Raw genomic sequence first — 21,948 nt, 5'->3', positions numbered from 1 at the left:
TGGACCCTATGTGATTGACTCCATTGTCAGTCCCACATCAGTTTGTCTTCGGCTGCCTCCTAGTCTTCGCATCCACCCCACTTTTCATGTCTCCCAGGTTAAGCCTGTGTTCACCAGTGCTTTATATTGAGTGATCGATGAGTTTATATTGAGTGATCGATGAGTTTATATTGAGTGATCGATGAGTTTATATTGAGTGATCGATGAGTTTATATTGAGTGATCAATGAGTTTATATTGAGTGATCAATGAGTTTAAACAGACGTGATTATCACGATACCACGTGACAATCAGTGTGAAACTTTCAGTTTTAACCACTAACTGAACGATAAAGTAACGACAATCTTCTTTTACTTGTTGTTGACAGATGAATGCGTGCTCCCGACGCAGGGATACACATTCTGGATCTGTTCTGGTCCAGTCCAGTCCAGTTCGCTTCAAAGCCCAGAGGAGCTCCAAGAATCATACAAAGATCGCGCAATAAAAGCTGGTGATAAATGCGGTAGAAAGTCCACAACAAGTCATGTAAGTTAAACCAGTTAAACTGCTTCATGTTTCGTTTTATGCATCCAGATATTTTCATGTGTTTTGTTCCCCGAGTTCATTTGTTGGAACTTGGGGGGATTTTTTTCTTTTGCGTCCCCACGCAACATTTTTGCGCTCTCAAGCAATAGTCTTTCCGTTATCTCGCAATACTTTGTGGGACAGTTTCCAAACCAGACAACAGCAACAATGGAACAAACACTAAAACCCGTTTTTGAGATTTATTGAGTTTTATTTTGAAATCGGCCTTAAATAAAAGGATATTCAGTCAGACTTAAAGACAGTTTTAATCCACAAGCTGTCAGACTACTGAACTCTGGACAATAATAGTGAACTAAACCACATTTGTGAAACTTTATCAGCTTATTGCTGCTGCACGATGTAAACTTTTTTATTGCAAACCATCAGTGCTTTTGTTTTTATATCGAGTTGAACGGCTCTTCTTATCCCAAGCATTTCATTGCATCGTTGACTGTGTGTTAACCTACATATGATAAATAAATCATATCAAAACCATATCAGTGCTGTTTGTTTTGTGAGCAGTTTGTCATGTGTGCTGCTGTTCTAAAATGCACAACTTTCTCAAGGTGATGAACAACTTCTGCGACCATTTATGACTGAAACAACTAGAACTCTATCAATGTGAAAATCAATGCTTAGATGAAGGAATAAAGTGAAGCTGTCAGTGAAAGGTGTCACCTCCTCCTGCTCCTCTCACTGCTCCTCATCATCTGTAGCCGGGTTCTCTGCCTGTGAACTGAAAAGGAGCAGACCCACTTTTCACATGAATCCCAACTAGACAAAACTTTATCAAAATAACTAAATATAAAGACCAGTTTTCTAAGGAAGTTGGACTCACTGTTCTTGTTAGAAGTATGTTATCACAAAGAGGAAAACCTGAAATCATTTAGGTTTTTCTTTGTTTCCATTCTGACCTTTTTCTCAGCAGCTGAATCCAAAGTGAATTTCAGCTCCTCCCAATGAAAACCTGCTTCATGAAGGAGAACCTGGATGTTTAGGCCCAGTTCGTTTTCTCAGTGGAAACCTCCATCTGCAGTAAGTGATTCAAGATTCAAGAGATTCATGATTCTTTATTCTCATTATTTCATTATTTCACCATAATGACATTTTGTTGAGGCTCGGCTCCCCAGACTCACATGAATTTCACAGACATAATTAAAAACACTTGCAGAATTTAACCAGAAATTAAACAACTCTTTCAGAAAACACTTATAGGAAAAGTGAACATATGTGCATTGAATGTGGCATGTAGTATTTAGTATTTACATGAAGTGTAGCTTGTGCTGAAACAGTCTAAGATGGCCTGGTGGTTTGTTTCATTGTCAGCAGGGATGTTTAATGTCTGCCTGCAGGAGGACAATTACCTTCACTGCTTCATCAAAGAAACTATTTCTGAGTCTATTTGTTCTTGCTGTGATGTTCCTGAATCGTTTTCCCGAAGGAAGTGGGACAAACAGTACATTGCCTGGGTGGGTGTGGTCTCCAGCAATGTTTCTGGCTCTTTTCTGGACTCGTGCTGCATAAATCAAGTCCAGATCTGGTAGACAACATCCCACAATCCCCTGTGCTGTCCTCACCACTCATGATCAGTCCTTTCTCTCCTGTGCCGTGCAGCTCCCATACCACACCATCACACTGAGGCACAGGATGCTTTCAGCTGTGGTCCTGTAAAGGTTTGTGAGCAGCTGAGTAGAGAGTCCAGTCCGTTTCAGCTTCCTGACAAAGAAGAGCCGTTGTTGGACCTTTTTACCAGGTGGGAGGTGTTCTCAGTCCAGGAGAGGTCAGTGGAAATATGAATGTCCAGGAACTTTATGCTGTCCACACGCTCCACCACCTCCCCCTGTATGTAGAGAGGAGCGTGTTCAGTCCTCCTGGACTTCCTGTAATCCACTATGACTTCCTTGGTCTTTGCTGGTGTTCAGGATTAGGTTGTTCCTGGAGCACCACTGAGTCAGACTGATGACCTCCTGTCTGTAGTGGGTCTCATCATTGTTAGATATGAGGAGCATATATTGTGAATAGCAGAGCAGTCGTGTGTGAATAGGGTGAAGAGGGCGGGGCTGAGAGTACAACCTTGTGGCTTGCCGGTGTTGAGGATCAGTGGGGCAGATGTGATTTTCCCTATCCTCACCACCTGGGGCCTGGTGGTGAGGAAGCTGCTGATGTAAAGGAAAGGATGATCCTTTCAAAGCACTTCATGATGACCGGGGTCAGAGCGACTAGATGGTATCATTACAGCTGATGAAGGTTGATTTCGTGTTTCTCTGTAAAATCAGTTTTTAGCAGCTTAGTTCTAGGACTAACACCATCTATATAGTTTATGTAAAGACATCAAGTATTGATCAAATGAGTCATTATTTGACAATATATATATATATATATATATATATATATATATAATCATACTGCTGAATGTTTGAACTTTGCTGCAGATGCACATTCAATCCAATCCTAAATTTGACCCCAGAAACAGAACCATAGAAAGTTCTCCTGGTGGGCCTTACTGTTGTACTTTAATGTGTTTTATGCCCCCAGACTGTATGGACCCTCCTTGACATAACCTTAAAATACTGGACATCACTGAGGTGTTACTTCTAGCTTTGTACATTATTTGATTTAACTGAATTAAAGTAAATCAGAGGGACAACAACTACTTATTTTTATTCACTGATCAATCTGTCTCCCACCTGTTGAGATTTATATCTCAGTTTTTGTGTTCATTTCTGTTCTAAAGTCCTCTGAAAGTGAACCAGTAATGATCAGTCTGATGGTGTGAAGATGATCCTTTGCTGCATCGTCTATCAGCTGAAATGTTTCCATGTGTTAAACTGAGTGACTGAAGGAACCGAAGCTTCTAGTTAAAGTCAATCAGTGAATGAAAATGTATCTTCATCATGTGTGTTCTTGGCTGCAGCTCCATGTGTGTGAGCTGATGTGAACTGAGCAGCATGGATCAGTGTGAGGACAGAGAGGACAGAGTCCCTCCCTCTAAAACCACTCTGTGTGGAGAACATGAGGACCAGAGCAAAGTTCAGAGGTCAGATCACCATCTCTAACTGTCCAGGACTCTTCTCCATGTCAGAGCTCAGCTCTCACATCACCAAACCATCTTTATTCACAGGAAACGATCAGAACCAGAACCTGGACCTGGACCCAGCTGTGTGTCCTTAAAGAGCAACAGGTCAAAGGATATGGGTATTGATTTTAAATCAGATCAACATTCAGCTGTAAACAGGTGAGCTGTTTCTAAATGTTCAAACTAATTAGTTGAAACTAACTTAATTCCAACATATTAATGAGAACACAACTCTTTCTCACACATGTCTGTGTTCACATGTGAAGCAGTGTGTGATGGATGCTAAATCATGGAAATAATCAAACCATTGTATTATTGTGATGATATGAAATGATCTTGTTAGATGATATTGGAGCTAAAATCAGTTGTTCTTCCATCCAGTTGAATCATTCTGTATCACCTTGTGTCACATTAGTTCATCAGAGTTGGTGCTTCTGCAGAGCTTAAGGTGACTGCACATGTAGGCAAGTCATGATGCTGATTCAAGGATTAGATGTCAACTAAATAATCCAAACTAAATCTGATGGAAAACATGATCTCTCACTGTTATCTGCAAACATCAGTGAAATCAACAGCTTCTAAAGTACATTTGTGTTCATTCAAAATGATCATCAGTCTTATTATCAGCAAACTGCTCCACAGTCTCCTTCAGCAGCCACTAAATGTTATCAACAATACAAGATCATCTACGTGCTGCTGTGATGAAGTCTGATGATGAGAACAAGATCAATGTTTTAGAGGACATTTAGTGTGGATTACTTGATTTATGAAAGGTCCTTGAATGCACCACCATGGCCTGTATGACCATAAAAAGCTTTCCAGAAGCTCAGAAATGATGAGCTGAGAATAAAGCTGCTGCTCTAAAGGGGTTCCATCATCAGTTTAAGACTAGAACAAGTAAAACAAACGACAAGAAGATAAATGAACTTGTTTCTCCATCAGCAGTTCTGACTCTGATCCAAAGGAAGAAAGTTTGTCAGGATAGAAGATCAGAACACATCAAACACTGTTCTACAGAAAAACTTTCTGATTATTGTTCAGTTCCTGCTACCAAACCAAAACATCATCCCTTATTAATGATCATCAGTGCTAATTATTAATCCATCATTAATATACGGTTTACAGTGAAACCAGGAATATTTGGATCCTCTTCAAACAAGAGCCACTGTGAGACACTTTAGAGTTCTGAGCTTCAGGGTTTAACTTTAAATACATTATTAGACTAAGTTTGAATTCAGTGTTTTACCTTCAGGATCCAACAGACCCTCAAACCAGAACCAGAACCAGAACCCAGCTGTGTGTCCTTAAAGAGCGATGATTCAAAGGATCTTGGTTTTAATTTTAAATCAGATCAACCTTCAGCTGCAAAGAGGTGAGCTCTGTCTAAATGTTTTAACTGTATGAAACTGAACTGATTCAGTTTGAAATGTTTTGATTCCACAATTTTCCAAATTTTTATTCCTATTTATGAAACTGTTTGTTTTTGCTGGAAGCTTTTCCACAAATTCAGTCTCCAGTGAGTTCAGGGTAAACATTGTTGGAGGTGTTTCTAAGTGTCTGTAGTTCACCTGTTGGTCCAGCAGGGGTCAGGCTGATTCCAGCTGAAGACATAATTCAGGTTCACCATTTTAAAGAAATAATCAATGACAAAATAAGTGTGTTCCCAGTTCAGACTCTAGTGGATTATTTTGTTCCTGAATTTGTGCCTCTGATGTTTTTCTCCCTCAGTTTTAATTCATATGTTGAATCAGACGACTTTTAAAGTGAAGAACTAAAGGAGGGCAGATAATACAAGATAAATGACCAAATTAACAACCAACCCTTTTTATCTGATCATATTTAACTCGTAGGTTTAAGTGTGAGACCGTAAATAAATATAAATGCACAAATGTTTAAGGCAAGTTTTTTACTGCTGGTGAAGATATGGAGCAACAATAAAATAAATCACCTTTAGAAATACCTGAACTTTATTGACTAAAGTCGAGTTCTATAATATTTTCATTTAAAGTAAATAAATGAGTTGTTGCAGCCACCTTCTTACCTCACAGCAACATTATTTCTGGACATGAATCCTCCTGTTAGCTCTCTGCAGATGTTGGATGATTTTCATCATGAAGCACACAGATTCATCTCAGGATGTTAACCTCTTACCTACCTTTGGACTTTGTTCTGTCTGATTAACTTGCCTTCATTGTTCTCACACAGACTGTTGCACTGGAATATTTTCATTTCCAGATCAGTTCTTGGCTTAATAACTGTGTCTCCAGCTTCCTGTCAGTCATTGAAACAGAGCAGCTGCAGCCTCTGATCACAGACTTGTATTAGATTTACTGTTCCTTCAGTAGGGTTAGGGTTAGGGATGCTAAAGGTTGGAAAAACTCATTTTCTAACAAACTACAACAGGAGCTGGAGCTGTGCAGCTTAATGTAACTGAAGGATTTTAAACACATTTAAGAACATTAGAAAAATCACTGAATGTATTTTCCTGTTTTTAATGTTTTATTTATATCTTTGTTTTTATTTGAATTGATTTTATCATTATAATTATTAATATTTGATATGTTTGTTTAAAACATGTTTCTTGAAAATGACACTCAGTGTCACTATTAGATTTATCTATATGAATAAAAGTGGAATAAAAATCTGAATAAAAATAAATAATCTAAAACCAAAAGTAAAAACAATGTTTGTCATAAGACTTCAATAATTTAATAAAGAAAACAACTGTTCAAATATTCTACATCTACTAAAATATTTTAAAATGAAGCCGATCAAGAACATTTATTGAAATGAAATTCAAATGTCCACAACTGAACCACTGGTCCACAATCTGCTTCATGTTCCTATGGATGTTCAGTTTAAAGTTCTTGTAATCAGCAAGTGGAACAACTGAGCATTTAGAGCTCTGAGAAATCAGCCATGTTTCATCACAGTTACCATGACAACTCAGACTCTGCTCAGGTAGGAACTTCCCCTCTGGGGACAGCTGTCCCTGAATGGGAAAAGACACGTAGCTTTTGGAGCAGGACACCACATGGACCTTCGTCTTTGTCTGTTTGTTGTTCTACAGAATGTGAGCTAATGCTTCCTGGTTCCTCCACAGAGTGGACCAGCAGAACTCAGAGGTTCCCAGTGGTCCGTCTGCCCAGCAGCATCAAACACAGCTGTACTCCATATTTATGGTCTGTACATGTACAACAACTACTTCTCCATCGGTTCTGTTCACAGTCATCTCCATGCTGCACTTTGTAGACCAGAGGACTGTCAGTCTGTCCAACATGGACCTGATGTTTGGCTCCATGATCTCAGTCTGATGTGTCCTTCATATATTGTTCTGTTCCAGCTGCTGGAGGACAACATTGTTACTTTTGTGAAGAACGAGCTGAAGAAGATCCAGAAGGTTCTGAGTCCAGATTACCCAGAAGGCTTAGAGAGTCAGTGGGGGGATGAGGAGGTGTTGGAAGGTGAGGATGAAGAGAAGAGGAGGAGCAACAGAGAGGCTTTTGTGAAGATCACACTGAACTTCCTGAAGAAGATGAAGCAGGAGGAGCTGGCTGAACATCTGCAGAGCAGTAAGAGGATTTCTCTACAGATTTAATCTGCAGGACAAATGCTGAATTTATTTCAGTTTCAAGAGCAGAAAAAACAGATATTTAAATGCTCTGTTTAGAGGAATTTGTTTCATTGCTAATAATATTTTGTCTTCCTTCAGGACTTTTTTCCTCAGTTTGCAAACATGAACTAAAATCTGGTCTGAAGAAGAGGTTCCAGTGTGTGTTTGAGGGGATCGCTAAAGCAGGAAGTCAACCACTTCTGAACCAGATCTACACAGAGCTCTACATCACAGAGGGAGGGACTGGAGAGGTCAATGATGAACATGAGGTCAGACAGATTGAAACAGCATCCAGGAAACCACACAGACCAGAAACAACCATCAGACAAGAAGACATCTTTAAAGTCCCACCTGGAAGAGATCAACCAATCAGAACAGTGATGACAAAGGGAGTGGCTGGCATTGGGAAAACAGTCTTAACCCAGAAGTTCACTCTGGACTGGGCTGAAGACAAAGCCCACCAGAACATCCAGTTCATATTTCCATTCACCTTCAGAGAGCTGAATGTGCTGAAAGAGAAAAAGTTCAGCTTGGTGGACCTTGTTCATCACTTCTTTACTGAAACCAAAGAAATCTGCAGCTTTGAACACTTCCAGGTTCTGTTCATCTTTGATGGTCTGGATGAGAGTCGACTTCCTCTGGACTTCCACAACAAGGAGATCCTGACTGATGTTACAGAGTCCACCTCAGTGGATGTTCTGCTGACAAACCTCATCAGTGGTAAACTGCTTCCCTCTGCTCTCCTCTGGATAACCACACGACCTGCAGCCGCCAATCAGATCCCTCCTGAGTGTGTTGGCATGGTGACAGAGGTCAGAGGGTTCACTGACCCACAGAAGGAGGAGTACTTCAGGAAGAGATTCAGAGATGAGGAGCAGGCCAGCAGGATCATCTCCCACATGAAGACGTCAAGAAGCCTCCACATCATGTACCACATCCCAGTCTTCTGCTGGATCACTGCTATGGTTCTGGAGGATGTGTTGGAGACCAGAGAGGGAGGAGAGTTGCCCAACACCCTGACTGAGATGTTAATCCACTTCCTGGTGGTTCAGACCAAAGTGAAGAAGGTCAAGTATGATGGAGGATCTGAGACAGATCCACTCTGGAGTCCAGAGAGCAGGACGATGATTGAGTCTCTGGGAAAACTGGCTTTTGATCAGCTGCAGAAAGGAAACCTGATCTTCTATGAATCAGACCTGACAGAGTGTGGCATCGATATCAGAGCAGCCTCAGTGTACTCAGGAGTGTTCACACAGATCTTTAGAGAGGAGAGAGGACTGTACCAGGACAAGGTGTTCTGCTTCGTCCATCTGAGTGTTCAGGAGTTTCTGGCTGCTCTTCATGTCCATCATACCTTCATCAAGGATGGAGTTAATCTGATGGAAGACCAGAAAAATATTTCTGTTTGGTCTAAATTATCTAAGAAACCAAAACTAAAATATCTCCATCAGAGAGCTGTGGACGAGGCCTTACAGAGTCCAAATGGACACCTGGACTTGTTCCTCCGCTTCCTCCTGTGTCTTTCAGTAGAGACCAATCAGACTCTCCTGCAAGGTTTGCTGACAAAGACAGGAAGTAGCTCACAGACCAATGAGGGAACAGTTCAGTACATCAAGAAGAAGATCAATGAGAACCTGTCTGCAGAGAAAACCATCAGCCTGTTCTACTGTCTGAATGAATTGAATGATCGTTCTCTGGTCCAGGAGATCCAACAGTCTCTGAGTTCAGGAGGTCTCTCCACAGATAAACTGTCTCCTGCTCAGTGGTCAGCTCTGGTCTTCATCTTACTGTCATCAGGAGAAGATCTGGATGTGTTTGACCTGGAGAAATACTCTGCTTCAGAGGAGGCTCTTCTCAGGCTGCTGCCAGTGGTCAAAGCTTCAAACAAAGTTCTGTAAGTTCTGACAGAATTTGGGTTTTGACACCAGGAGCTAAAACCAGGAATGAGTGACTATTATCCTGGATGTTCTGCTCAACAACTAAGGATTTATTAGATAGTATAAAAGTTAATGTTTGACTGTCAGTTCATTCAAAATGTGTTTAGTAAAAATAAACACTTTTCAAGTTGTTTTAGAAACTATTTAACATTTTTATTCCACAAAACCCAACTGACACTTAGAATCTGGTACCAAAATGGTTCCTCTCATAAAAGTGGAATAAAAGTGTTAAATTTAGTTATTTCTTTTTTACTTTTAACATAAATTCCCAAACCCAAACACTGTTTTAAAGACTTTTTCCATGTTTTCTCATGAGATCCTCTGATTTATTTCAAAGTGAAAAACATGAAATATTCAATATCTTCCAGTGTTTTATATAATCAGCCTTTAAATTAAGATTAAAAAACTAAAATAATCTGAAATGGTCCAGTTTGGGTCCAAAAGTCCCTCAGGTGTTGAACAGGCTGATATTATCATAGAACTGCTGGGGTTAAAGGTCACAGCACCAACTTCCTGCTCCAGAGGCAACATGTTTCCTGAAAATAGTGACTAGAATTTAAAATAACAGAATATTTGGTTCTGATAATTAATAATCAGATTTCTGGTTGCTGTTCTGTTCTCTTAATGTTCTTCTCTTTAGTAATAACTTTCCTTCTATTTCCATCAGGATTTTGTTTTTACTGCTCGTCCCACAGTGTTTGAAAGAGGAGTAAATATGGATCAGAACATGTGGTCCAATCTGGAATAGTGTTATGTGGAAACATCATTTAGTTTTCCACTGTTTGCAAACTGCTGCAGGATATTTTCACTAAAACAACAACAGGTCGTGTTTGCAGCTCAATCTGTTCAGATTAAAACATCATTCAAAGTTTAAGTGGGTCACAGAACATAGAAATTTGTCTAAATCACATTTTGTTCTGTTTCAGGGTTCTGACATGCATTGCATTGCTTTAGAGTTTCTGAGTTCTTATTTCATGAAGCAGTCTCATCTGTCTTGTTTAATACTATAAAATGTTTTTATTTAGTTTTATTCCATCAGAATTGTTCTTATTAATTTTGATCTGTGTCTCTTCAGATTGAAGAACTGTAACCTCTCAGAGAGAAGCTGTAAAGTTCTGGCCTCAGTTCTCAGCTCCCAGTCCTCTAATCTGAGAAAGATGGACCTGAGTAACAACAAGCTGCAGGATTCTGGAGTGGAGCTGCTGTCTTCTGGACTGAAGAGTCCAAACTGTAAACTGGAAACTCTCAGGTCTGAACAGCATTAATGACTTAATTACTGTGAACATCATCTAGTTTCTGATTCCAACATAACTATGTTTTTATTTAGTTTTATTCCATCAGAATTGTTCTTATTCATTTTGATCTCTGTCTTTTCAGATTGAAGAACTGTAACCTCTCAGAGAGAAGCTGTGAAGTTCTGGCCTCAGTTCTCAGCTCCCAGTCCTCTAATCTGAGAGAGATGGACCTGAGTAACAACAAGCTGCAGGATTCTGGAGTGAAGCTGCTGTCTTCTGGACTGAAGAGTCCAAACTGTAAACTGGAAACTCTCAGGTCTGAACAGCATTAATGACTTAATTACTGTGAACATCATTTAGTTTCTGATTCCAACAAAACTTTTTTTCTACCTGAAAACATGAAGAATGTTTACGTGCAGAACTAAGTGCTCAATGCAATGTTCTGTAGGGTAACATTAAAAAGTGACACCAAAACAAAGGAGTGAAAACTGCTAGTTATAACTAAACTCGGCTATTTGTAGCAGAGTTCTATCCCCTTTAAGGTTTCTCCTGCAGCTACAGTGGAAAAAGGACTGAATTAGAACTTTGTCAGTCTACCTATTTCAACAGCAATAAGGTTCATAGCTGCTCTGCACTGAACTGAATTCCTCTCCTGAAACATCAAGCTGAATGTCAGCCAGAGAGCAGCTTATAAAGCCAGGTAAACAGGTGGAGCAGGTGAGGCATGAATAGGGAGCTGGCCAGGGAGGAGCATGTGAAAACAATCCTCTGAAATCCTTCAGCACAGCGATGATCAGCAGGCAGACAGAGACGGTGCAGAGAAACAGACCAGAATCATAACATGTTCTGAGTGCATAAAACAAGGTTGAGACAATTTCTTGGGTACAAATTATTTTGTTGCTACTGTTTGTTGTTGACTTAATAAATAAATAAATATGTTTAATTATTAGAGCGATATTTGTGCTTGTCGGGCTCTTGTGGCTTGCTGTGACAGTTTCATTAGGACTGTGATGATTTTTGAATATTTTTATCATCACTTTTATTGTTATCACAATAAATGCCACAAAATATTGTCACAAATTGTAACGTCCATATTCCCCATGCCTAGTGTCCACTACAGTAGCCTGCATGGGACACAAGTCTCTACTCTTTTGCTCTCACTTTGAAGACTTTTGTTAAAATAGTGTAGCACAGTTGGTGGTGTCATATTCCAGAGTTTCTCTTTTTATTCTTCCTTTACAGAAACACGTCAGGCATCTCTCCGTAACTGAGAAATGTGTAGAATAGCTAAACGCTATTAGCTAGCAGTCAGCCTCATGTGATTGGCTGATTGTGGTCACATGGTACACTGTAACAAATTGCTGTAAAAACTACATCATGATTTCACAGTAAGCTGGCTGTGTTTTTAAAATACAGCTTTTTGCTGTGAACAGAGATGTGGATGGAAAGAATATGAGATTTAATTGGACTGCTGGATCACGTGCAACGCTGTACTGTAAATTTTAAACATACAATTGCATTGTGGGATATTAACCGACCGGCAGAAGGCGACTTTTCGCGGGCCAGAAAGCGGGGCCAAAAGTGACTTTCACCGGGTAGGTACCTTTTTAATCAAACATTTTCATTGCATTTTGTGTCTGTTAGTGGACAAAAACGTATTTTATATGGTTATATTGAGCTAGCTTCTCTCGCGCGTCTATCAGGTTGTCTGCTAAAGCTAACTTCGGTTATTTCTAAGCTAGCTTCATGTGCAACACAAGTGCTGTTTGGTTCCGTTTTAACGTTTGTTTTTCATCCAGAATTGCCGGTGGTTACATTATTAGTTAACACTAATATTGGCAGTGACTTCGGGGTAAATCCTTTATTTTTTTCTGTTATGTCCAGTGGCAGCCATAAACTGGCATGTTCTGATCCCAACTCTGGCATACAGTCTCAGGCGACTTTACAGTGGTTTGTAAGTGAGCATAATCCAGACAGTTGTGTGTTAATAGCTGCTTTGTCTGGTTAAACTGTAATTATTCTTCCCAAAAATAATTTGCATTTTACACTTGTGTTCAGTGTTGTATTTTATAATTGCGGACCAGACATCCTGTCACTGCGATCACACTCAATCAATGTAGTTGCCATGCGCAAACTCCACCAATGAAAAACAATTGTACTTTGCTGTACTTAACAAATGCATTTAATCATAAAGTTTATTCTGCTGTGCACCCATCCTACACTTAAAACTGTGGTCAGAGTAAGCGCATCTCACTCCAATGATTTGATGTCAGAGTTTAGGCTGCCTCTCACTGAAGTGATACTGAGCTGTTGCTTAAATTAAAAAAAATATTTTGTTTTCTTGTCCTGTTCTTACATTCAGTAATGGGTTACGGCTACATTATTGGATTTTAAGTTGTGCCACACAAAGATATACAGGTCCTTCTCAAAATATTAGCATATTGTGATAAAGTTCATTATTTTCCATAATGTCATGATGAAAATTTAACATTCGTATATTTTAGATTCATTGCACACTAACTGAAATATTTCAGGTCTTTTATTGTCTTAATACGGATGATTTTGGCATAGAGCTCATGAAAACCCAAAATTCCTATCTCACAAAATTAGCATATCATTAAAAGGGTCTCTAAACGAGCTATGAACCTAATCATCTGAATCAACGAGTTAACTCTAAACACCTGCAAAAGATTCCTGAGGCTTTTAAAACTCCCAGACTGGTTCATCACTCAAAACCCCAATCATGGGTAAGACTGCCGACCTGACTGCTGTCCAGAAGGCCACTATTGACACCCTCAAGCAAGAGGGTAAGACACAGAAAGAAATTTCTGAACAAATAGGCTGTTCCCAGAGTGCTGTATCAAGGCACCTCAGTGGGAAGTCTGTGGGAAGGAAAAAGTGTGGCAGAAAACGCTTCACAACGAGAAGAGGTGACTGGACCCTGAGGAAGATTGTGGAGAAGGGCCGATTCCAGACCTTGGGGGACCTGCGGAAGCAGTGGACTGAGTCTGGAGTAGAAACATCCAGAGCCACCGTGTACAGGCGTGTGCAGGAAATGGGCTACAGGTGCCGCATTCCCCAGGTCAAGCCACTTTTGAACCAGAAACAGCAGCAGAAGCTGACCTGGGCTACAGAGAAGCAGCACTGGACTGTTGCTCAGTGGTCCAAAGTACTTTTTTCAGATGAAAGCAAATTCTGCATGTCATTCGGAAATCAAGGTGCCAGAGTCTGGAGGAAGACTGGGGAGAAGGAAATGCCAAAATGCCAGAAGTCCAGTGTCAAGTACCCACAGTCAGTGATGGTCTGGGGTGCTGTGTCAGCTGCTGGTGTTAGTCCACTGTGTTTTATCAAGGGCAGGGTCAATGCAGCTAGTTATCAGGAGATTTTGGAGCACTTCATGCTTCCATCTGCTGAAAAGCTTTATGGAGATGAAGATTTCATTTTTCAGCATGACCTGGCACCTGCTCACAGTGCCAAAACCACTGGTAAATGGTTTACTGACCATGGTATGACTGTGCTCAATTGGCCTGCCAACTCTCCTGACCTGAACCCCATAGAGAATCTGTGGGATATTGTGAAGAGAACGTTGAGAGACTCAAGACCCAACACTCTGGATGAGCTAAAGGCCGCTATCGAAGCATCCTGGGCCTCCATAAGACCTCAGCAATGCCACAGGCTGATTGCCTCCATGCCACGCCGCATTGAAGCAGTCATTTCTGCCAAAGGATTCCCGACCAAGTATTGAGTGCATAACTGTACATGATTATTTGAAGGTTGACGTTTTTTGTATTAAAAACACTTTTCTTTTATTGGTCGGATGAAATATGCTAATTTTGTGAGATAGGAATTTTGGGTTTTCATGAGTTGTATGCCAAAATCATCCGTATTAAGACAATAAAAGACCTGAAATATTTCAGTTAGTGTGCAATGAATCTAAAATATATGAATGTTAAATTTTCATTATTACATTATGGAAAATAATGAACTTTATCAGAATATGCTAATATTTTGAGAAGAACCTGTAGGTTCTCCGTTATAATAGTACAATCAGCAGATTAATTATTTTTATTTTTTTCTTGTTTATATGACAACTAACATTTAGCTGTGGAAAAAAAACAATAGATTCGCTCCCTTTTTTCCCTCCCGCCTTTCAGGCACGGTGCCTCCACTGTGAGTTTTTTTTATTACACTTTACTGGCAGCTTGAATGAGCGCTCACATATATTAAAAATATCCCTACTATTCACAGTTAGTTTATTTATTTTTAATTTTTTTGTAGTGGTTGTAGACAATCCAGATCATTTTTACTGCTGAACTGTTTGAGTCTGCACTCTGGACTAAAATAACTTGTATAAGTTCAGGATCAAGATGATTTCTTGTCAGTTTTGCCCACATAAAACTGAAACTCTTTTTGCCTAGGTGAGGCACATGAAATTTCACAGGAATTTGCTAAATGTCATTTTTCGATGTGGAATGACAAACTGCAGCATGGTGTTCAAGAACTTCAGTGCTTTCAAATCACACACATGCCGATATCATAAGCAGCAACCTGCAGCTATGGCTCCAATCTACACCAATGATTTAACCTGTCATGTTGAATATTACACTGTGCATTGTGATGACCTAATCAGCTTTCTTTCACATTTAAAAACTCATTTGAAGGAAGGTAAAGGTGTAACCTGTCCATTTAAAAAGTGCAAAAGAACTTTTACTATTTTGTCTACATTCACATCACGTTTTTGTTGTGGGTAATCATATGTTGTGACTTCACTTTTACAGAGGTGTGCTACAGCTGCAGATCTTGAAGGAATACACAACCTGCCGCCAAGTCCATGACTCATTGCCCTTGGTAAGTACAACATATATTGTACAATGTATTGTTCAGAGTTATTTCCCACTTTTCTACCTACTGCTCTGGAATTTTTGGACATTCTGGTCAAAGGTGGGCTCACCTTTGTTCACGCGGTGAAACGCTGGAAGAGAGGTAAACGGGCTGGGGTGCTGGTACGTCTTCGCCGGCGTGGAATATGAACAATGTTACCTGGAATATTTCTCCCTAACGAGCACTCACTTCCCAACAAAATTGAGGAACTACAACTGCTGTTGGGGAAAAACAGGGACTTTTATTCATCGGCAGTTTTGTGCTTCACGGAGACGTGGCTGTGTGGATTAATACCGGACTCTGCGCTGCAGCTGGCAGGATTCCAGCTCTACAGAGCGGACAGAGACACGGAACTCTCCGGCAAAGCGAAAGGTGGAGGAATCTGCTTCTACCTCAACAGTGGTTGGTGCAACAACGTGACAGTGATTCAGCAGCACTGTTCTCCAGACCTGGAAGCCTTCATCATAAACTGTAAGCCTTTCTATTCCCCCCGTGAGTTCGCTTTGTTCATCCTGGTCGGTGTTTACATCCCGTCGCAAGCTAACGTGCAGGTCGCACAGCGCATGCTCGGCAACCAGATACTGAGTGTGGAGTGGACCAACCCGGACTCCTTAGTTATTGTCGTTGGCGACTTTAACAAAGGTAATCTCACCCACGAAATCCCCAAATATAGACATTTTATTAAATGTCCGACCAGAGAGGACAACATTCTGGATCACTGTTACACCACCATCAGAGACGCTTATCACGCCATCCCACGTGCTGCACTGGGCCAATCCGACCACATCATGGTCCACCTGATTCCTGCATACAGGCAGAAACTAAAGCTCTGCAAACTTGTTGTGAGGACGACAAGGAAGTGGAGCAGTGAGGCTGTGGAGAATCTCCAGGCGTGTTTAGGCTGTACAGACTGGGATGTGTTCAGGACTACTACCAACAGTCTGGACGAGTACACAGAGGCTGTGACTTCCTACATCAGCTTCTGTGAGGACAGCTGTGTACCATCATGCACCAGGGTGAGTTACAACAATGATAAACCCTGGTTCACAGCCAAACTCAGAAGGTTAAGACTGGATATGGAAGAGGCCTTCAGGAGTGGGGACAGCTTCAACATTAGGATGGTGTTGTTGGACCTGCAGTTGTTTGAACAGATTCAGAAATCTGGAAGTTTTATCCAAGGTTAAAACAGATTAGGTCCAGAATTCACTTCCTGAAATCTGGGCTGACTTGTTTGGATTTTTTAATGATGTCACACAAGGAAGCAGAGTCTTAAACCCAACTAGATGACTTTACTAAAAAATCACTCATGTGTGTCTTTTCTTTTAAACAAAGCTTAAACTGTCACTTTACTGAAACATATGAAAAATGCACTTTTCTTTTGATTAGAGTTTAAAAGTATAAGTTATTCAAATAATATAAGTTATTTTTATGGTAAAAGTGTTTAGCATCATTTTGCTTTTTCCATAGGATTTCTCCATAGGATCATTTCTGTCACAAAACAAACACTGAGTTTGAACCACCTTTTTACCTTCATCACTTAACTGAACCTGATCCAATCTCTGCTTGTCATTGTTCTGTTTAGAAACTACAGCAACAGAAGTAGCAAAATTGCTGCTTTTGGGTTTAAAGGGTACTTTTGATGGTTTTAAACCCATCTTTGTGAGATCTCTGCTGGCTGGTTCTGGCACTTCATTGTTCTCAGCTGCAACTCATCCAGCTAATGAGCTCATGGCTTTTTAAGACAGCTGCTGACACAGTCTGTTGCTGGAACATAGTCTCTGTTATGTGGACTTCTGTCAGCCTGCCTGATCGCTTGTTGTCCTGCCTTCCTGTCGATCTGCCCATCTGTCTGCCTGCCTGTCGCCATATGGAACTCTTCTTCAGGAAATCTGCACTGTAAATATTTCCACCGCCAGAACACTCTCTCTCTGCTCGGATCCTTGGGGCTTCCTCATCCTCTGGCTTCTAACAACTCTAATCAAGGTCTACCTAAGTTGGAACAATAAAACCTCTTTTCAATCTAATTCTGTGCATCGAATCTGTGTCATCTTCTGATTTGGTTATATTTCGACAACCTGAGTAAATTAATGATAGTATGTTCCAGCCAGCAGACATGTCGAAAAACAAATCAGATGAAGATGAACAGACCTCCTGGAGGGAACGCCTCCAATCCACTGAGACCATGCTTCAACAGTTGCTACAACAACAAAGGACGACAGATGCCCATCTCACGGAACTTGGTGGTATGGTACATGCCTTAAGTGAAATATTAACCAAACTCTCACCCGCTCCTTCCAATCCTCCAGTTCGTTCTGAGAATCCTCAGCCACCCACAACCCACTCATCCGGAATCCGAGAACCTGATTTCCGTCCGTCTGAACTTTTTGATGGCAACCCTAATAATTTTGGTGGGTTTTCTCTCCAATGTGAGTTGGCTTTTAGTCGTTCCCCCTCTCTGTTTCCGACTGCTGCTTCCAAGATCACTTTTATTGTTACCTCCCTAAAAGGATCTGCTTTACGCTGGGCGCACGCTTTTCTCACAACTAACCCTATTGAGTCTCTGAGTTATGCTGTTTTTTTCAGTCACTTCAAGGAAGTCTTTGATCAACCACTCCAACAGGAGACAGCTGCTAAGAAGTTACTTACCCTCAAACAGGGAAAGAGGGCATTGGCGGAGTTCGCCATCGACTTCCGGGTGGCAGCACAGGAGGTGGGTTGGGATGAAGCGGCACTCAAGGGTATTTTTGTGAATTCCCTTACAGATCAGATAAAGGACCAGTTGGTTTTAAGAGATCAACCTGTGAGACTGGATGATTTAATCAAACTGTCAATCCGTATTGACAACCGCCTAAGAGAGAGACAAGCAGAGAGGAATCATAAGTCAGAGTGGCAGCACTTTATGGCACCTCGGACCGCTTACCTTGATACACCCACTTCCTCTTCGGAGGTATCTGTGGAACCTGAGCCTATGCAGGTTGGTCACACTCGTCTCTCTCCTGAAGAGCGACAACGTCGTTTTGGGGCTGGTCTTTGTTTGTATTGTGGACAAGGTGGACATTATGTTGCAAGATGCCCTAAGAAGGGAAAAGAGGGGGCTCGTCAATAGGTCAGGGGACTTTGATGAGCATGTCCCATTTTTCCCCTATATCTCGTCTGTGTTTTCCAGTCACTATTATTATTGGCCAAGAAAAGTGTCCAGTGGATGCTTTTATTGATTCTGGTGCGGAACAGAATCTTATTTCCTTGGATCTAGTTGACAAACTTAAGATACCTTCTCAGTCTCTCAACCACCCCCTTTCTGTTTCGGGCATCACTGGTCAAACCATATCTCAGGTGAAGTTTAAAGTGCCCCACCTTCATTACCTCAGGTAACCACCATGAATGGGGTGAGTTCTTTGTTGTCTCCTCTATCTCCCCACAATTGGTTCTAGGATTTCCGTGGTTGCAGAGACATAATCCCGCAATTAATTGGGTGGAGGGCAGAGTGGAGAAGTGGAGTGATTACTGTCTCCAGAATTGTCTAAAGACTGCTGTCTCTCACTCTAGCAAACAAATTGAACCACCTGAGCCTGTTGATCTGTCTAAGATTCCTCCTGAATACCACAATCTTGCATCTGTTTTTAGTAAACAGGGGGCTCTTTCTTTACCCATGCATCGCCCCTATGACTGTGCTATTGATCTCCTTCCAGGTGCTCCGTTACCATCCAGCAGACTATACAATCTCTCTGGACCGGAGAGAAGAGTCATGAAGGAGTACATTGAGGATTCCTTAGCATCCGGGATCATTCGGCCATCTACCTCCCCCGTTGGCGCCGGCTTCTTCTTTGTGGGGAAGAAAGATGGCACGTTAAGACCCTGCATTGATTATAGGGGGTTGAATCAAATCACAATCAAAAATAAGTACCCCTTACCACTCATTGATTCTATACATGACCAATTACACACTGCCAAGATTTTTACCAAGCTCGACCTGCGCAATGCGTATCATCTGGTTCGGATCCGAGAGGGTGACGAGTGGAAGACAGCTTTCAAGACTCCCCTGGGACATTTTGAATATTTGGTGATGCCTTTTGGATTGACTAACGCACCCGCTGTTTTTCAGGCTCTTATAAATGATATTCTCCGTGATTTCCTCAACCTCTTTGTGTTTGTTTATCTGGATGATATTTTGATTTTCTCTCAGAACATTGATCAGCATCACCAGCATGTCAGGACCATACTCCAGAGGCTTTATGAAAACCAACTCTTTGTAAAAGCCGAAAAATGTGAATTCGGTGTTTCTTCTGTGACCTTCTTGGGTTTTATTTTTGAAGCAGGCAGGTACAGAACGGATCCTGAGAAGACCAAGGCAGTGGCAGAGTGGCCTACTCCAACGGATCGCAGGCAACTCCAAAGGTTCTTAGGTTTTGCAAATTTTTATAAAAGGTTCATAAAGAACTACAGTCAGGTCACTGTGCCTCTCACTCAACTTACCTCCTCTCTGAAGACATTCCATTGGTCCCCTGAGGCAGAGAAAGCTTTTTGCAAATTGAAAACTTTATTTTCTTCTGCACCCATTCTGACTCATCCTGATCCTAGTGCGCAATTCGTTGTGGAGGTTGATGCTTCTGACATTGGAGTAGGGGCCATCTTGTCTCAACGTTCTCCTATAGACAACAAGGTGCATCCTTGTGCTTATTTTTCTCGTCGTTTGTCGTCAGCAGAGCAGAATTACGATGTGGGAAATTGAGAGCTTCTGGCTATCAAGTTGGCGCTTGAGGAGTGGCGGCATTGGTTAGAGGGGGCGGAAGTCCCTTTTCTCATTTGGACTGACCATAAAAACCTCTCTTACATCCAAAATGCCAAGAGACTTAACTCCAGACAAGCCCGTAGGTCCCTGTTTTTTGCTCGTTTTAATTTTTCTATCTCTTACAGACCCGGCTCCAAGAACATCAAGCCCGACGCTCTCTCTCGCCAATTTTCTCATTCTGAGCAATCCAAGACTGAAGCTTCCATCTTACCGGAATCCTGCATTGTGGGCGCCCTCACCTGGGCCATTGAAAAGGACATCAGGGAGGCACAACAATCTGAACCAGACCCAGGTACTGGTCCTGTAGGCAAACTGTTCGTTCCGAACTCTGTCATCAATAAAGTTCTGGATTGGGTTCATAATAATAAACTTACCTGTCATCCGGGGATTAATCGTATGATCACTTTTACCAAGAGGTATTTCTGGTGGCCCACTATGAATCCCGACATTGGAGAGTTTGTCGCAGCTTGTTCCACATGTGCCCGTAACAAGAACTCAAATCAACCTCCTGCCGGTCTTCTTCAACCTCTGTCTACCCCCAGTCGCCCATGGTCCCACATCTCTATTGACTTCGTCACTGGTCTCCCGCCATCTGATGGAAACACAGTCATCTTTACCGTTGTTGATAGATTCTCTAAGACTGTTCATTTTATTCCCTTAACTAAGCTTCCGTCTGCATTGGAGACTGCTCAACTTCTGGTTCTTCATGTCTTCCGTATTCATGGCATGCCCTTGGATATTGTCTCTGACCGAGGCCCGCAGTTCATTTCACAAGTCTGGAAGGAGTTCTGTAGGGCTATTGGTGCTACCGTAAGCCTTTCATCTGCTTACCACCCTCAGTCTAATGGGCAGACTGAGAGATGCAATCAGGAACTGGAAGTAGCATTGAGATGTGTGATTAATGACAACCCTTCTTCCTGGTGTAGACATCTCACTTGGATAGAATATGCCCATAATATTCATACTTCCTCTGCTACTGGTTTATCTCCCTTTGAGATTTCTCTGGGCCATCTACCTCCATTATTCCCCAGTATTGAATCTGACACTGTTGTCCCCTCTGTTCAGCATTATATCTCCAGGTGTCGTAAGATCTGCCGTCAGACCAGGAGGACACTTCTACGCACTTTGGAACAGAATAAAAGGTTTGCTGACCGTCACCGTTCCACCGCACCGGTCTACTGCATTGATCAGAAGGTCTGGCTCTCCACCAAGAATATTAAATTAAAGGATACTACTCGAAAGTTGGCCCCCCGTTTCATCGGTCCTTTTGTCATAGAAAGGATCATCAACCCTTCTGCGGTGAGACTCAAGTTGCCAGCTTCTATGCACATTCATCCTACCTTTCATGTTTCACAGATCAAGCCAGTCTCGGAAAGTCCCCTGAATCCACCCACCAAGCTCCCTCCCCCTGTTCGTCTCATTGATGACCATCCAGCTTACACGGTCAATCGTATCCTGGATGTTCGACGTAGGGGGCGTGGTTTTCAGTACCTTGTGGATTGGGCTGGATATGGACCTGAAGAAAGAACCTGGGTACCTCGTTCTCTTATCCTGGACCCTGCTCTCATTACATCTTTTTACAGACGTCATCCGGAGAAACGTTCGGGATTGCCTGGAGGCAATCGTTGAGGGGAGGGTACTGTGAGATCTCTGCTGGCTGGTTCTGGCACTTCATTGTTCTCAGCTGCAACTCATCCAGCTAATGAGCTCATGGCTTTTTAAGACAGCTGCTGACACAGTCTGTTGCTGGAACATAGTCTCTGTTATGTGGACTTCTGTCAGCCTGCCTGATCGCTTGTTGTCCTGCCTTCCTGTCGATCTGCCCATCTGTCTGCCTGCCTGTCGCCATATGGA

At 41.7% G+C, this 21,948-nt stretch overlaps 1 protein-coding gene across 2 annotated transcripts in view; it reads left to right on the top strand.

Moving 5' to 3' along the window:
* Window positions 1–21,948, top strand: part of LOC124861396 (protein NLRC3-like) — a 40,210-nt gene that overhangs the window by 6,655 nt on the left and 11,607 nt on the right. Inside the window, exons 1-10 of one of the 2 annotated variants that reach the window (XM_047355123.1) lie at window positions 1,521–1,598; window positions 3,478–3,600; window positions 3,685–3,798; window positions 4,892–5,011; window positions 6,743–6,821; window positions 6,983–7,211; window positions 7,352–9,146; window positions 10,265–10,438; window positions 10,567–10,740; window positions 15,203–15,272. In XM_047355123.1, coding sequence (XP_047211079.1) covers window positions 3,512–3,600; window positions 3,685–3,798; window positions 4,892–5,011; window positions 6,743–6,821; window positions 6,983–7,211; window positions 7,352–9,146; window positions 10,265–10,438; window positions 10,567–10,740; window positions 15,203–15,272 — 2,844 coding nt within the window. In that variant the 5' untranslated portion in view covers window positions 1,521–1,598; window positions 3,478–3,511. Of the gene's footprint in view, window positions 1–1,520; window positions 1,599–3,477; window positions 3,601–3,684; window positions 3,799–4,891; window positions 5,012–6,742; window positions 6,822–6,982; window positions 7,212–7,351; window positions 9,147–10,264; window positions 10,439–10,566; window positions 10,741–15,202; window positions 15,273–21,948 lie in introns of those variants that run through there. The other variant, XM_047355122.1, reaches the window with a different exon arrangement.

The sequence above is a fragment of the Girardinichthys multiradiatus genome, chromosome 24, assembly GCF_021462225.1.
Source record: "Girardinichthys multiradiatus isolate DD_20200921_A chromosome 24, DD_fGirMul_XY1, whole genome shotgun sequence".
In the NCBI taxonomy this organism is placed as follows: Eukaryota; Metazoa; Chordata; class Actinopteri; order Cyprinodontiformes; family Goodeidae; genus Girardinichthys; species Girardinichthys multiradiatus.
The sequence above is the reverse complement of the archived record's forward strand: the minus strand, read 5'-3'. Positions and strand labels throughout refer to the sequence as shown.